Here is a 17,700-nt window from a genome sequence, read left to right as displayed (position 1 = left end):
TGTGTGTGTGTGTGTGTGAGAGAGAGAGAGAGAGAGAGAGAGATAGATTACAAGCAGGGGGAACAGCAGGCAGAGGGAGAAGCAGGCTCCCCACTCAGCAAGGAGCCCAATACAGGACTCGATCCCAGGACTCTGAGATCATAACCTGAGCTGAAGGCAGAGACTTAACTGACTGAGCCACCCTGGGCATCCTGAACAGTCTTGTTCTCAACACACTATGCTTGATTCCCAAAATTATTTAAAGGCAAATCTGAGCTGTCATATGACTTCATCTGTAAGGTGCCTGTAAGGGATCATTTTTAAATAACTGCAATTATCACATTTAAATGGCCACATTTAAAATAAAATTATCACATTTAAAATAAAGTTAATGACTCCTTAGTATCATTTAGTACTGAGTCAGTGTTCAGATTAGAATGACTTCCAAATATCTTTTCAGAGTGGGTAGATTTGAATTGATTCAAAGAAGTTCTACAAAGTGATTCTTTTTTATTTTTTTTTAAAGATTTTATTTATTTATTTGACAGACAGAGAACACAAGTAGGCAGAGAAGCAGGCAGAGAGAGAGAGAGAAGCAGGCTCTGCACTGAGCAGAGAGCCCGATGCGGGGCTCGATCCCAGGACCCTGGGATCATGACCTGAGCCGAAGGCAGAGGCTTTAAGCACTGAGCCACCCAGGCGCCCCAAAGTGATTCTTTTTTAAATAACAGCTTTGAGATATAATTCACATAACACACAATGATGTAAAAATACATCATTCACTATTTTTGCAACCATCACAACTATCTAATTCCAGAATATCTGTCCCCCACCCCCCAAAACCCACACCAGTTAGCAGTCATCCCTCATTACCCTGATCTCTCAGCCAGCGGCAACCACCGATCTACTCTGTCTTTATGTATTTGCCTATGCTGGGTATTTCACATAAATGGAATCAGAGTATGTGGTTTGTGTGTGAATGTGTGTGTGCATGTGTTTCGCTTCTTTCATTTTCCATAATGTTTTCAAGGTTCATGCATGTTGTGTGTATCAGGATTTCATTCCTTTTTATTGCCGAATTATATTCCATTTATGAATATACCATGTTTTATTTATTTACTAAATTTTAACCTTTTTTAAAAAAAGGTTTTTATTTATACATGTGAGACAGAAAGAGAGTGAGCGAGCCCATGAGCAGGGTAGAGAGGCAGAGGGAGAGGGAGAAGCAGACTCCACACTGAGCAGAGAGAGAGCCTGATGCGGAGCTCGGTCGGTCCTAGGACCCAAAGATCATGACCTGAGCTGAAGGCAGACACTTAGCTCATATACGTGATGATTTTTGTTAGTTTTTAGATTAGTTATATTTAAAAAATCTAATCCAATATGTATATAGTTCTAACCTAACCCCTTTCTCAGAGTAAAGGAATATATGTACTCTCTTCTGTACTTTGCTCTTTTCTCATTCAATAGTATATCCTGGAGATGACTCTATAGAAATATACAGTGAGCCACTTATCATTCCTTTGCATAGTTGTATAATACTCCACTGTGTGTCCAATCAGTTCCCTGTTGATACACACGTGAGTTATTATAGATGGTGCTGCAATGAATAGCTATGATATATTTGGTCTTTGCCCTGATACCTGGCACAGAATTCCTAAAGCACTTGTAATCTCCTGACCAGTAAGGGTGATGGGAGCATCTTTTTTTCTAGTATTTGGTCTTTGTCCCAGGTTCCTGAAACAAGAGTTGCTAAAACCCTTGAAAGATCTTTAGCAATAGGGGTGAGAGTATCTTTTGTTATTCATAATAAACCCCTTTCAGCCACATCTGAGTTTATGCTACTGAGGTGACTCTTGATGGGCCCTTAGAGAGCTTCAAGATGGCGGCTCTTTGTCAGAGGAACCAAGCATGTGATGTGAGGCTTGGAACTTTCTGCCTCATCTCCCAAACTTGGGAGAGAGGCTGGAGATAGAGTTACTCACCCGTGGCCAATGACTTAGTCTTGTGTACTTAATGGAACCTCGATTAAAAAAACCCTAATAATAGTGCTCAGGGAACTTCTGGGTTGGTGAATGCAACCATGTGCTAGAAGAATAATGCAACCCAACTCCACAGGGATTGAAGCTCCTGGGCCTGGGGACTCTTCCAGAGCTCCCCGTGTGCCTTTTCATCTGGCTAGTCATCCACATCATTTATAATATCCTTTACAGTAAACTAGTAATAGTAAGTAAAGTGTTTCTCTGCATTCTGTAGGCTGTTGTAGAGAATTATCAAACCTGAGGAGGGGGTCCTGGGAATCCATGGCTTATAGCTGGTCAGTCAGAAGTACAGGTGCTTGCAACTTGTGATTGGCGCCTGGAGTGGGGACAGTGTTGGGGGACCAAGCCCTTAACCTGTGGGGTTGGGGCTACCTCCAGGTGGTTAGGGTCAGAATTGAACTGAATTGTTGAACACCCAGCTAGCTTCCAGAGAGTTGGAAAACTGGTTGGTGTGGAGGAAAAAAGCCACACATTTATTGTCTGAAGTCTTGCAAGTAAAAAACGATCTGTAAAAGCCCTGTATATATGTCAAATTGTGATTTTGTTGTTTACCTTTGGGTTTGATTTCTAAAAGTAGGATTGTTGGATTGAGAAGTTAGTCCTCTTGTAATTTTGCTAGATGTTGACCAATTCCCCTTCCTAGAGGCTGTATTAATTCACATCCTAACTAGCAACATATGAGAGAGCTTGCTTCCCTACAACCTGGCCAACAAGGCATGCTATGAAATGCTTGAAATTTTGCCAGTATAATAGAGAAGAAATAATATTTCAGTGTTGTTTTAATTTTGCATTTCCCTTATGTAAGAGTCATTTTATATGTTTAAGAATAATTTGCCTTTTTTTGTGGAATGGTTTTTTTTTCTTAATTTTTCTCTCTTTTTTTTAAAATTGAAGTATAATTAACATAGTGTTCTATCAGTTTCAGATGTACAATATAGTGGTTCCACAATTTTCTTTTTATTTCCCTAAATCTAACTCTCTGGTATAATTTGCAAATATTCTTTCCCAGTTTGTCATTTGTTGTTTACATTTTTGGGGGGGGAACCAGAAAAAGGCATTATGTAGCCAAATTTATGCAGTCAAATTTATCAATCTTTTATCCCTGCCCCCCCTTACTTCTGAATTTTGAGTAATTGTGAGGGAACTTTCTCCCACTTGGAGGTATAGAACAATCAGCCCATGTTTGTTTTCTTTTAGTATTTCTATGGTTTCATTTTGTATATTTCAGTCTTGCATACGTTTGGGTTTTATTTTTGGTTTATGATGTGAGCAATACTTCTGATTTTACCTTTTTTCTGCATGGATGCTAGTTAGTAAAATGTTTATCTTTTCCTACTGATATGAGATACTGTCTTTATTACATGTGACATTTTTATCTGATAGTCAGTATTCAAACCTATTCCTATAATTGCTACTGATTTATTATGAGATGAGGTGGCCATGTTCACCAAAAGTCTTCAGTGTCACTAGGTCATTCTGTGAGTCTGTCTGCAATAGTAGTCCCTTTGTGCTCTGTTAGCTTTAAAGTTAAAATTCTCCCTCTTGAGTTATGGGGGTGCTCTCAGGAAAGAAACCCAGACTCTGTGTTCTCCACACCATTGCCTCAAACTAGTACAGAGAGAGAAGAGTCTCAGGTAGAAAAGAAAAATTCTAACATTTTTTACATACTTATTACGTATCTAATACTGGTCTAGACACTTTGTATTATTTCTTCTCAATCCTTACACTAATCCTGTGCGAGGAGAATTGTTGTCCTCACTTTACAGATAAGGAAATCAAAGATATAAGAGGTTAATAATGACCAAAACCAAGCTACCACAGTTTAGGAATAAGGAATTGGGGGAAGCAAAAAAGAGCACTTCTCTCATTTAAAAGAGAAATATTTGTTCTATGTATCTCTCCAGTAAAGGGAACAATTCAATTTAAAAATCTGATCTGGATAACTGAGGCTTAGTCTCCCTTAAACCACACAGGAAAACACAGGATTTAGTATTTTTCTAAGACACAGTTTTTATTTCACAAATTGGGACCCAATTCAAAAGAGATGTCCTGTCTTTTTCTTTTTCTTTTTAAGATTTATTTATTTATTTGACTGATAGAGATCATAAGTAGGCAGAGGGGCAGGCAGAGAGAGAGAGAGGGAAGCAGGCTCCCTGCTGAGCAGAGAGCCCGATGCGGGGGCTCGATCCCAGGACTCTGGGATCGTGACCTGAGCCGAAGGCAGAGGCTTTAACCCACTGAGCCACCCAGGCACCCTCTTTTTCTTTTTTTATTAAGATTTTGTTTATTTATTTGAGAGATAGAGAGCACACAAGTGGAATGGAGTGGAGGGGCAGACGGAGAGGGAGAAACAGAGTCTCTGCTGAGCAGGGAGCCCAATGCGGGGCTCGATCCCAGACCCCTAGATCACTACCTAAACCGAAGGCAGACACTTAACCAACTGAGCCACGCCGGAGCCCTGAGGTGTGTCCTGTCTTCATGAAAAATTGTGACCTGGTGTTTCATGGGTTTGCAGAAGACCTGGCAGAATTATTTTCTTTTTTAAAATGTCTACACAGGGTGCGCTTACAAAGTTAGCCCTCTACATTTAGGCAAGCTCTCTCCCCCCTTTCCCCTTTTTAGATCAACTGTGAGACATCTGGGGAGAATATAAGTTTCTGCTGCCTTCTTTTTCATTTGCCTCTATCTGAAAATCAGATGTAGAACAGAAAAGGTAGGGAAAAATCAACATTTTCACCAGGTCTAGAGTAATGACCTGTGATGACAAATTTGCTCATGAATGCATCCCAGGAAGGAAGAGGGCTCTCTCTTAGAAGGTGTAAGGTTGCAAAAATAGAACTACATATCATCTAGATCAAAACCCCATCATAAATACAGCAAATTACCACGACCTCAACCTGGGGAAGTAGCAGGACATTATGTTGTTAGGCTATATTAGTGGACTCGTGAATGATTGGCAGTTCAAACCATCTTTTTCATCTGCAGGGACCCTCACTACTTGATATGTGCTCGGTCTGTTGGGTCGTATAATTTTTGCCCTCCATTATGTTTATCTAATGGTAGATGGTACAAATGATGCTTGGAGCCAGAAAATTGGGTCTGGGTTGTTGTTTTTAAATCATCCTGAGAAAGTAATATAAGCATCCTTTGACTCAGTTCCCCAAAAGTAAGATTAAGAAAGATCATGAAACGGAAATTTCTCTGTTCTTTAGCTCCATCTTCCGATGAACAAGAAGATGTGAGGATGAAATGCTCTCTTTGGGGATTAAAATTATATCGTAAGGAGAGAAGCAAAATCCTGTTTTGGTCTTCTTAGGCGCCAAGATATCAAGTTTCTAATCCCCATTATCTTACTAATTAGTTATGTGGCTTTTGATGGCCCATGGAAACCTTTCTGGGTTTCCCCCATCTATAATACAAAAGAATTGCTCTAGATCAGTGGTTCCCAAGTTGCGTTTGTTAGGACACTAAGGTTTCATAAAACAACTGTTTCAGAGTTCAAAAGATGCTCCATTTTGGAGCTGAGTGTGACTTAACATCAGGTCCACCTGGTTTAAATAGCAATGTGGGTTAACAAGAAGTTCTGAATATTCATCAGCTTAACAAAATCATCAGACATCACTTGTCATTTTGTTCCTTTTCTATGCCCTTCTGACCATGTTGACTCAGATTCCTTGATGGGCTTACAGGGGCCATAGCAGCTCCAAGCATCTCTCACAGTTATGACAACATTTTAGGGGAAGGAAGATGATTTCATTCTGAGTATCTCTTTTTATCATCAAGAAACCTCTTTCTTGGGGCACCTGGGTGGCTCAGTGGGTTAAAGCCTCTGCCTTCGGTTCAGGTCATGATCTCAGGGTCCTAGGATCGAGCCCCACATTGGGCTCTCTGCTCAGCAGGGAGCCTGCTTCCCCTTCTCTCTCTGCTTGCCTGTCTGCCTACTTGTGATCTCTCACTCTCTCTCTGTCAAATAAATAAAATCTTTAAAAAAAAAAAAAAAGAAACATCTTTCTTGGAGTGCTCAGGTGGCTCAGTCAGTTAAGAGTCTGACTCTTGATTTCAGCTTGGGTCACGATCTCAAGAGTCCTGAGATGAAGCCACATGCTGGGTTCTGCATTGAGTGTGAAACCTGCTAAGATTCTCTCTCTTTGTCTCCCTCTCCATCCCCAACTCATGTGCACATACACATGTGCTTTCTTCCTCATTCTCTCTCTTTAAAAAAAAAAAAAGGAACATTTTTCCCAGAACCCCTCTGCGAACTTCCGCTTATGTCCCCCAAATTTAACGTATGCAGCATACACTGACCTCTAACAAGGGGAATGGGACCATGACTAGTTCAGACCAACCGTGACTTCTCTTTTTGGTTGGAGATGAGTTTCACCTACCCTAAAAGCACAGGACTACATTTTATGGGGTGGATCTTGGAACAGAGTCACAGATCATTAGTAAGGAGGAAGACAGGGGCAAATGGTCACTGGCGGGTGGAGGGGAGCATTATGAATTGCTCTAGGTGGTTAAGTCTGAGCTTTGCTGGTTGGATAAAACAAGAGATTCTTTTATAAGAAGACTTGTCAGAGCCAGGGCTATGCTAATGCATATCCCCTCTATGGGGAGATGCAATATTCAGCATTTTTCAAACTTATTTGAGCCCAGAAAGCTTTAATTTTCCTGTCTTCCCTCTGCTCTTCGCCAGATTTAAATTGAGCATATTATTCCCAATTCAGCTTTAACGAGAGTACATCTGCTTCAGCTATGTTTTGAAAAATTTTGGTTTATGCTCTAGCAAGGCACCCTTACCTATTGGAATCACTCAAGAAGCTTAAAAAAAAAATGCAGGTCCCAAACTCCATCTTTAGGTCTGCTGAGGCCAATCTTTGGGGACAAACTTGAGAATCCCAGTTTTATGAAGTCCTCTCAGGCGAAGCCCACGTTCTGCTTTGCGTGATGCTGTAACATTGGCACCTCGGTTCTGCTTCTTGTGTAAAAGACACCCAAGCAAGGGAAGCATTTGCAGGAAGCATCCTTGGGGAGGATTGTCTGCAAACGCTGACTTAGAGTAGCACGGTGCCCCAGCAGCGTTTAAGCAGCCATGACGAGCACCATCTCTGAAGTGAAGCTCTTCTTCTCTCTGGACCGTTTTCAGAATACCAGTGGCTTGGTGCATGCTTTCTGCTTCAGAGCTGCTGTGAAACTGTATAAATGGCATGCCTGATCTTGATGTCAGGTTAAAACTCTCTTAGAAATCAGGACCTCTGGCTAACACCTCACTTTCCTCTTTTCTGGAACAGTTCAGTCCTAAAGCCATTGGGTAGAGGATAGCCAAGTAGGGTCCATGGTGGTGCTGGGGATGAAGCTGTGGGGGCTGAGAGAGGGGTGTCCGAGCCTGGTGAACAGGCGGTGCCCCAGGAGGGCTGCCCGGCATGGGTGTCTGAGCCTGAGTGGGTGGGGAGGGTGGCCACATAGTCATGTGTGACTAGGGCTTCCATATGGTGCGGTGACCTGGTGTGTGGGGTCAGAGCCCAAGCTTGGTGAGAAAAGCATCCCCCTGCTGGGATGGGGGCACAGTGTGTGGAGTCAGAACTTGCACAGGAAGAGAGGATGTGCTCCAGGAGAATGGGATGCTAGTGGAGCTGGGAGACCACAGGGATACAAGGCATTGAGCAAATAAGTAAATAGGTTAAGAATAATGAAACCGGGTTTCTCAGAAAAGGTAGTTTTCTGAGCCTGGGTGGCTCAGTCATTAAATGGCTGCCTTCGGCTCAGGTCATGATCTCAGGGTCCTGGGATCGAGTCCCACATCCTGCTCCCTGCTCAGCGGGGAGCTTGCTTCTCCCTCTCCCACTCCCCCTGCTTGTGTTTCCTCTCTCACTCTCTCTCTGTTAAATAAATAAATACAAAAAAAGTACATGAATATCTTAAAAATATATATAGCAAGGAAGAAAGCTAGAATAAACCCATGGTTGTAGGGTGCTTTGGTGGCTCAGTTGGTTGAGTGTCTGCCTTTAGCTTGGGTCATAATCTCAGGGTCCTGGGATTGAGCCCCGCTTTGGGCTCCCTGCTCAGTGGGGAGTCTGCTTCTCCCCTGCCTCTCCTCCCGGCTCCTGATCTCTCCCTCTTTCTCCTTCATGCTGACTCTCTCTCTCTCAAATAAGTAACTTAAATCTTAAAAAAAAAAAAACACATGGTTTTAAATAGATTTAAATATATACGCACACATATAGACACGTATATCCATATATACAGTTGACTCTTGAACCCCGAGAGCTTGGGGCCAACCTCCCATCCAGTCAAAACTGCTGTATGACTTTTTGACTCCCCCCAAACGTAATTACCAATAGCCCTACTATGGCCCGGAAGCCTTACTGATAACCCATCGGTCAACACATATTGTGTATATGTGTGTTCTAGGTGGTATATACCGTCCCCTTATAATAAAGCTGGGGAAAAGCCAATATTATTAAGAGAATCAAAAGGAAGAGAAAATACATTTACAGTACTGTACATATATTTATTGAAAAAACAATCCACCTGCAGGGAGGCTGGGCCAGGACAGAGGTGGCGGCAGTGATGGCATGGCCCCTGGATGGTGGTGTTTTGCAGCCTGGTGGCCCGGTGGGCCGTGGACAATGACAACAACCTGGGAGGGCAAGACAGCTGTCCCCCTCTGCCTGGAGGGGCAACAGTGCCCGTTGTGATAGGCAGCTGTGACCACATCTGAGCCTGCCAGCCTCCTGATGGCGACGGGGTCAGGGTGCTGCATGGGGAGGGGTTCGTGCCCTACCTGGGAGGGACCCCAGTCCTGCGGTCACCCTAGCACTGGCAGGGAACCCAGCTCATGGAGGACTTGGAGAGGAGGGATCCGGGGTTTCGGGGGCTGCTGAGGGCCTCTGTGGGTCGTCCGGGGTACTCTCAGGGCAGAAGGTGTGACCTTTACACCAGTTGCCTTCAATTTGGAGACTGGGGCAGGCCGTTGTAAAGAAATACCCTGTGGCTTTTGCTGTCAACTCTTACAAACAAAAACTGTGTATAAGTGGACTCGGCAGTTCAGACCCATGTCGTTCAAGGGTCAAGTATATGCACACTTTGTGATATATTCCCTAGCTCTGTCTACTAACATGACTTGAGGCCAGTGATACCCCAAAAGCAATGTACACACATAGCTCCTGGGTTTTGGCTTCTAAATGTCATTTTCCACTAAAAGGAACCAGGGATCCTTGGAGAAATGGCTCATTACAGGGCTGGGGTAGGAAGAGGAGCCTGGAATATTTTGTACCAGGAAGGAAGAAAGTGCTCAAAGGCTAAGGATAAGAAGGACACAAAAGCCTGTTTCTGCCACTTGATCACCCCATTAGCGAGAGATTAGTAACAGATTATAACCCAAGGAGTGAGCTGAGATAGTAACAGATTGTAAAACATTGAATAACAGGATACTGTGAGTCCATACAGATATAAATAAAGGAGTAACTTGGAAGTTTGATGAGGAACAGAAGATCTGCGTGTTTTTAAAGCATCTCTGCACAAAATACCATCTCTGCACAAAATACTCTTACAAAGGAGGAAAGAGGAACTTCGCAGTGGGGAAGACTGGTAGACAGCCCCTTAATCAAGGGATCAAAGTGAACATCAACGAAGGGGTAAATAAAACCCAAAGGGGTAACCAAAACATCAGTTCTGTGACAGTCCCGTCAGAGTTTTGTAGCCTGAATCTAATCACGAAGAAACGATCAAAGGCCAACGGTAGGACAGTTTACAAAATCACTAGGTTGCAATCTTCAAGGCTATCCCAATGTCATGCATATGCAGGAAAGACTGAGGAAAAGTTCCAAACTGATAGACTACAATTAAACGTGTGATTCTCAACTGGGCCTCCTCCCTTCAGGGTAGGATGTTCCCTGATCTCCAAGGCTTTAGAGAATATTCCTGCTCTGAAGTAGTGTCAGGCATCATGGTTCTTCTCTTTTCTTTTCTCTCTTCTTTTCTTCTCTTTTTTTCCTTTCTTTTTTCTTTTTTAAACTATGAAGCTTTTGTGTCCATGGTCCAGTCCTCATTTCACGGCTCTGAACTCAGAGCAGATCTCTATAGGAGGACACTGTCTTGCATTGCACTCAAAGTCTATTTGTCATGTGACAGTAATTATGCACCTTCCCATAGGCTGCTCCACTGTGATGATGCGGTCGCCCCCAAAATCATATTTCCTATTGCAGGGAGCACTACACAATGGTCTCTGGTATATGAGTGGGCTCTTCTTTCAATTTTGAATTTTGTGCATTTTCCTTCCTCTTTGTTTTTGCTTCTGAGTACAACTGTGTGATGTAGTTCATGTAGCTCTTAGAGTGGAAACCTGAGAGAAAAACGTGTCAAAGATGACCATTTCTTTTGAATAATACTGCACCCATTTTTTGAGACACATGGCATGTGGTATTTTTGGGTTCATAGGCTAATGGCTTAAAAAATCAAATCTGAAATTCATGCATATCATAAATGGCCTGAATGCATTGTTATAGGCTGATTTTTTAAGTCTTCTTACGTAAATATACTAATGAACCTGAAATAAAATATATAGACATTTCTGCCATAAAAAATCTGGGGGGGAAAAACCCCTACATTGTATTTAGCAAATTTCATACTAAAAGTAGCAGGACTTATGGGAAACATAAGGTTGGGGCAGACTACTCAAAGCCCAGGTAACTCTATACACAGAGGCAGGAGACAGCTCCAGAGGATGTCTTTTAAGTGAGTAAAAACAGGGAAGTTGAGATGCTGGGCTGGAGGGAGCTCAGGGAAAGAGGCCGGAAGTGCAGGTTGGGGCCCAGCCCAGGAGGAAGTACCACCTCCCACAGTCCGTGGCCAGCCCCTGGGGATGGACCTTCCTGGGAAGGGAAGCTTGAGCAAAGGTAGCCCTTTTCAACTTTCTTAAAGTTGAGATGCAAAGGCTTTCTGCCTTTTCAGCAGCTGAGCGAAGGGCTTTTCTTTTCCTTCTAAAAGTTATCGTTCTACACTCACTGTTTCGGTTCCCCTGGCTTAAGAAAACTGGCATAAGAAATAATCCAACTAACACATCGTACTGACAAAATTCTCCTACTCGCCATTTGAGGACAAGAACACTGATGTTCTAGAAACATGTGCAATGCAACAGACTCTCTGTGCCTCGCACACACTTCCCACTTTCCCCTCCCACCCCCAGTTCTCACGATCTGCCCTCTTGTTCCCGTCCCAGCTAGTACAGTGATTCTTTCCATTTCACACCTTACTAGGTCAAGACAAAAAAAAAGGGCAGAGGTGTAGCGATGGGCCAGCTTCCTATAAAAACCTCAGTGAAACCAGTAGAAACTCGCAGCCAAGCTCTTCTGCATAGCTTGCAACTCTCAGTGGGTGGTGTAAGTTACTTTGCAATGGAGGAGCCAAAATGGCTGAAGGAAAGGTAGAAGGTTCTCGCTTTCCTGTAGTACCAGCTGCGCTCTACTAGATCTTTGTCAAGAATGCACACATACACACGCGCGCGCACACAGTCTCCTTTAGAAACCCTTCCCTTCACTTTCTTTACATACTTTGCTTGAGAAACTACCATGGAGTCATTTAAAAGACCCAGAACATGTTTGTCTGACTCAGTTAATCCTTGTGTTCATTTAGTCAACACAAATATATCAACCTCTCCCTCTGTTTCAGGCCCTGTGTTAGAATCGGGGGACATAACATAGATAAACCCCGCTACTCACCACCTGAGGAGGACTGTGGTAGTTAAAACGATACATCAGAAATGACCAGATGGTATGGGTTGAGGAAAATGCTGGATGGTTAAGATATAGAAAAGATACCCAGAGCACAAGAGGGACATAAAATCCCAGGATGTGCCTTTGTGTGGCAGTGAGAACTCAGGGGTAGCTTCCCACAGGGACATGTCTGCAGCCATAGGAACTTAAGGGTCACTACTTCTTATTTTTGGAAGATGCTCCTATGTTCTACAAGATGATTTAAGTTGATGGACTTTCTAGTGCTAAAATCAGACTTTGATTTTTGCCGTCCTCCTTAAAGGCAACAACAAATTAATGAACCTCATTTTTCAAATCGGAGGTCATGTTATTGACTTACCTTGGCACTTTTTCTCTTGGGATGATGTTTCTTCATTATTTGACCTCGATTTGTAACTTTCTAGAGTGTGTTCTGAGATTTCGTTTTCTGCAAGAAAAACAGGATTATTAATTTCGGGTGCTCCAGACATCCCCTATATGTACAAATGTACTGTTGAATAGCACGATCCCTCTGTCTACACAGCAGTGGACTCACTACTCCCCCTCCCATGCCTCATGTTCTCATTCGTTCTGAGAATTGTTTTTGTTTTGTGCTCTGATTCCTACAGGCACTGCGCTAGGCTGTGTAAGAGTTCCAGAAATCAGATGACCACAGATTAGAATCAAGTATTGTTCTTTGGGATGGAACCATTCCAGTGGCCCTTAAAAGAGCTTATGGGGCTGAAGCATTAATGGGAGATCTTGAAACAATACTGTGGCATTTGCCTATTGTGTAGGTACAGCTGAAAAGCCAGACACTGTTTGTAGGTCTCTTTATGATGAAATTTAGTCCAGTTGAATATTTGGAGAGAATGACATCAAACTAGGAGAAGTTGTATTTTTAACAGGGCGAGAGCCATTCAAAGGGGTAGTACTTTGCCTTGGGACTGGAGGTGTTGGAGCCGTATGTGGCTAAGGCAACAATGTTGGCAACTAGAATGCGAACCACACATGTAATTCTAAGTTTTCTAGTGGCCATGCTCCGAGGGCAAAAAGAAGCAGGTGAAATTAATTTAATAATACATTTCATTTACCTAATAGATCCAATATATTATTATTAGATGCACTGTATTCGTGTGTGTGTGTGTGTGTGTGTGTGTGTGTGGTATGTATGTATGTGTATTGAGCTTTCGAAGTTGGGTGTGTGTTTTTATCCTTTCAGCCCCTCTCAAAAGCGACTGGCCACATGGATTTGCACAAGGGCTCAGGATTTGCTCAAGGGCTCAAGAGCCACATTGTGGCCACTGCATGGGCCAACATAGGTCTGAATAATCACTCAGAATTAAGGAGGGGATTTAATCCTGGTCCACACAGATGGAATGCATTGAGTAGACAATTATTCTGGATAACTTCTAAGGTCCCTTCCAGCTCTGGTATGTGTTGAATCTACGCATTTTAATAGGCTACCTTCCATGCTACATAAATTATATACACACACACACACACACACACACACACATATATATGTGTGTGTGTATATATATATATGTATATGTTGGTTCTATTCTTACTTTGCAAGAATGTATTCATATATATATATATACATATATATATATGTATATATATATATATATAGTGTCAGACGCTAACTTCTTAATCGGAAAGCTTGGGAAACGTTACTCACATAGTATGGTTGATGGAAGCTGAATACATTCTTGCAAAGTAAGAATAGAACCAACACAGTCTATATTCCCCCTTCCACCGGCCATCCCTAGAATGTGAACTCCTTGTGGGGTGGGGGGACCTGGTCTCTCCTGTTGACAGACGTATCACCCCCGTGCCTGGCACAGCACCTGGCACGCCAGAGGGGCTCCGTGAATGCTTTCTGAATGAGTGAATGAGTTTTCTACTGGGGATCCTTTGGTGACTAGAAGCTTTTATAACAATGTCAATTCCGGGAGCGACTCTGAAATCTCTGGGTTATATACTCTTTGATTAGAGCCCCTGGAGAGTCACATCCTGTATTTACTGCAAAAGCAGCCAGTGCTTATTTGAACGACAGCACCTATCAAACAGGCTGTGCGGCATCGGACAGAAAGGCTTTAGTTGCCAGCATGTCCTCTGTCCTTGCCCCGTGTCGCAGCGCCCCCGAGCGCCTCGTCGGGTCCTCCGCCTCTCACCTCTCTTCCACACCACGTGCGCTTTCCGGAGCTTCATTATGAAGAGCTGGACGATGATGAAGAGTATAAAGATGAGGAAGGACACAAGGGTGAGCAGCAGGATGCCGTTTTTCCTCCGCATCACCCCCACGTACTGAAGACTGGCTTCTATACGGGAAACAAAAGGAATTTAGAAAGTTCAAGGTTGGTTGGTTTTCGTCACTGCGGGATTTGCACGATTCTTTCAAAGCATAGTGTCAGCTGATAGGTGACTTGGGTAAAAAGACAGAGAGCTTTACCCTGAAGGGAAAGAGATTCGTATTATTTATTCTCCGAAAACAAGGCGACAGGCGCACGAACAAAGCAATTCTGTGTGGTGATTTGAAAAATGCTCTTAAGTTACATAGATTTCAAAGCCGTAATGTTTCGTTTCTGGAGAAAATACGCAAGAATATTGACTTAGATTATAGTCAGGGGACTTAAATGAGCTATAAGGAATGATTTCTTAGCAAGGTGTGGTTAAGCATAGGAGAGGTTGTTAAGGAGTGTGGAAAACTATGCAAATAAAATGAAATCCGTGAATGTTGGCTAGGTTAGATGTGATCCTACATGAAGGGCTTTGGACATAAATTAGGTGAGGTCTTTAAGATCTTTCGAAACCTCACTTTCTGATTCTATGGGCTCTAGTTTTGCCCAGATGTCCTGATCCCCTCTCAGACAACAAGTAGTTAAGGAGCACTAGCTAGTGTCGAACATTGTGTTTGGGCCTCCATAAGGCATCTTTCCTGTGCTTTTGGGGTAGTTCTCTCTCTATGGAAACAAATACACGAATCAACAGATGTCAGAAATCTGCCAAATTCTCGATCCCTATATGTCAACGGCATCATGTGCTCAGGGATTCAGAGGCTGGAGTGGTCCCTGAGTTAGTTAGGAAAGTTCTCAGTGAAGATCTTGGCCTTGAGAGAAGGGTAAGGAGAGGCAAGATGAACCCCTTTCTTTCTTCAGGGGCAGTTCAGGTCATCAAGGGCAGGGCAGTCAAAATGGGATGATATTGTCAGAGAAAAATGTGTGTTCTTATTGGGACCTTAGAGACAAGACTGCAGAGACGGGATGGAGGCCGTTTGGTGGAGGCCTTGAGGCTCCTGCTCTGTGTGGTAGACGAGGGGAGCCACATACGTTTTCTGAACAGAGGTGTGAAGAATGCAATGGGGTGTTTTGAACATAGTCCTAAAAATGGACCACAAGAGGAGAAACTGAAGTCCTAGAACTTTGTACAGGAGCTGATGAGGGTCTGGACCAAGGGTGGCAGTGATGCTCCACAACATTCTGGAAAAGGAGACTCAAAAGTCCTTGGAGATGGACTGATTTTCTGTGTGTTTGTGTGTACACACATCCACAGGAATGGAGGATGATGTCAAGTTTTGGGGACTCTGTGATCATCTGGATGAGGTCATTTTGTGGGAAAAGGTGCTGTTTGGTTTTTAGTGATGTTAAGTTCGAGGAGATGGCAGAAAATTCAGCAACAGGGATGCTAGAAGGTGGAATGAAACAGGGATTACTTCTCAGGAGAATGTTCTGGAAGTATAAATATGGAGCTTTCCTGCCTGGTGACAATAGGAACAACCTTGGGAATGGGTAAACTCATTGAGAATTAAGGGAAGAATCAAGGATGGAGAAGTCAAGTCAGAAGTGTATCCACATGAAAGAAGCCAGAGGAGGAAGGGAAATTCTCTGACGGATACGTAGAAGGAGTGGTTAGCAAAAAGTCACAGACCCAGGCAGAATATGTCAAGGAAGCCAGGGAGGCAACTACGTCAAAGAACAAGGGATTGATTAACCAATAGAAAGGTCAAGAAAATGGGGACTAAAAAAGGCCATTGGATTTACTGATGAAGAGGTTAAAACGTCAAGTGTTTATTCTAAGTGCTGTGGGGGATGCTTACCAGTGGCCAAGGCAGGGTCTTCAGTGGGTCGTTCTTTCTCTTCCTTGTCACTCTCTGTTATACTGGAATCTTCCATTACTGCAACTAAGTCGAAAGACATTAAGACATGAAATATACATGTGACAGTATATGAATAGTGTGTATATTTACACAGCCATCCCGATGCAGCTTTGGAAACCAAATTAAGTTGTCCTTCTTAAAAAAAACCAAAACCAAACAAAACAACAAGACCATTTTTGAACTACTGACATCTTCCAGAAATAGTTGCAAACGGCCCATTTTGCCTCGATGTTAACTGCACGTCAGCTCTAGGCTCAGCCCCAAACACAGCATTCCGCGGGTTCCTCACCACAGCTCTGAACAGAGGCTTAGAGAAACTAAGTACATTGTCTGACGTCACAGAGCTAGTGAGTGATGGAGCCAACGTCGAAATTCAGAACGCAAAATGTAAATCACTGTTTTACACCTGCTTCCTGAATCAGGCTTCTTAGTGAGAAGGGCTTCAGATTAGCACAAGAGCAACGCCAGGATGCCAAAGATTGGGACCCCAAGCCTTGTGGCAAGAAAACGTAACAGCCTGGGAAACAAATATTTCTATATTGAAAAATAGGCTCCCTTATCCTTCAAACCTCTGCTTGCCTCCCCCCCCCCCCCCCCTTAGAAGGGGCATGTACTGTGATGCTTTTGCTAGGCGAGAGAAGTCATAAAAACCAAAGACCGGGTTTTCTGGTTTTGTTGCTCATCCTCCCCCTTCCTGCCCGCCACCCCCCTGCCTTTTAGCCCATTGCACAGCGCCACTGTGTGGATCCCGCGGGGAATGAAACTACCCGTTCGGCTGGAAATGGGTGTGATTAACAGTAATAAAATCGTAGAAATTGAAAGCCGAAAGGAAATTTAGAAACCATATTAAATCTTATGTTCTATATGAAAAAGCAGAGCAGAAAATTGGGTTGTTTAGCGGCACTGTCAGCCAATTTGAAGACAAGTAGATTCTAAACACGTTTACAAATACTGAATTATTAAAGCAAGTGAGATGGTGGCTCCACTTCAGACCATTTTCAATCTCCATTGCCCTTCAAAACACGGGCTGGTACATATTGTTTGTGTCGGTGTTTAAAAGCCCCGAGCACTTACTTTTAAATATTATTCCAGGTAAAAAATGTTTAAAAATGCAATCTGATACTCAGAACTATGGACATGATAAGAAAGCGCTTATTCCACTCAAGGAAATTCCTACAGACACACTGTTGGAAACAAAAAAAGGACATATAGGAGTTTATGCCCTTTTTGGACGAGGCTCTCTTGCTCGAAACCCCATAACAAATGAAGGTATTCATACGTGTATTTATTCATTTATACGGCATTTTCTGAGTATCTGCTAGTGCCAGATACTACGCCAAGTAAGATACAAAGATAAATATATGATCATTGCCCAGAGCTAACCATCCAGTGGGTTCACTGTCTAAAAAACTGGGATTATAATCCAGGCTTCGTAAATTCTGCCTTGAGAGCTCAATCCTGTCATCCAAAACCTGTCTGAGTTCTTGACAACCGAGCAACTGAGGTGCTTTCAAAGGCGAGCTTGTTATTCTGTGGCCCAAAGTCCCACATCTCCACATCCTGCTTCTTTGCCCTTTGCTGAAACCAAGTCTTTATTTTGTGTTTGCTGTGCTCCAGATGAGAAAACAAAGAAACGAGTCTCTCCATAAATGAATTCAACCTTGCCCTTTACCATAGAGGAAATTCAAATATCACAGTTGTGCGTGCGTGTGTGTGTGTGTGTGTGTGTGTGTGTATCAAGCAAACCAGCACTGAACTTACGAGGCATTAGTTACCCCAAAGCCCATCC

General features: G+C 43.1%; 1 protein-coding gene across 2 annotated transcripts in view; it reads right to left on the bottom strand.

The window, feature by feature from the left end:
- Positions 1-10,035: 10,035 nt before the first annotated feature.
- Positions 10,036-17,700, bottom strand: part of CRTAM (cytotoxic and regulatory T cell molecule) — a 24,800-nt gene continuing 17,135 nt past the window's right edge. The window contains exons 6-9 of one of the 2 annotated variants that reach the window (XM_032868766.1): positions 15,852-15,935; positions 13,930-14,076; positions 12,111-12,197; positions 10,036-10,362 (exon numbers count right to left, since the gene is read on the bottom strand). In XM_032868766.1, the coding sequence (XP_032724657.1) occupies positions 10,232-10,362; positions 12,111-12,197; positions 13,930-14,076; positions 15,852-15,935 (449 nt within the window). In that variant the 3' untranslated portion in view covers positions 10,036-10,231. The remainder of the gene's footprint in view (positions 10,363-12,110; positions 12,198-13,929; positions 14,077-15,851; positions 15,936-17,700) is intronic. The other variant, XM_032868765.1, reaches the window with a different exon arrangement.

Source organism: Lontra canadensis, unplaced genomic scaffold (assembly GCF_010015895.1).
Source record: "Lontra canadensis isolate GAN:19392208 unplaced genomic scaffold, GSC_riverotter_1.0 scaffold36, whole genome shotgun sequence".
In the NCBI taxonomy this organism is placed as follows: Eukaryota; Metazoa; Chordata; class Mammalia; order Carnivora; family Mustelidae; genus Lontra; species Lontra canadensis.
The sequence above is the reverse complement of the archived record's forward strand: the minus strand, read 5'-3'. Positions and strand labels throughout refer to the sequence as shown.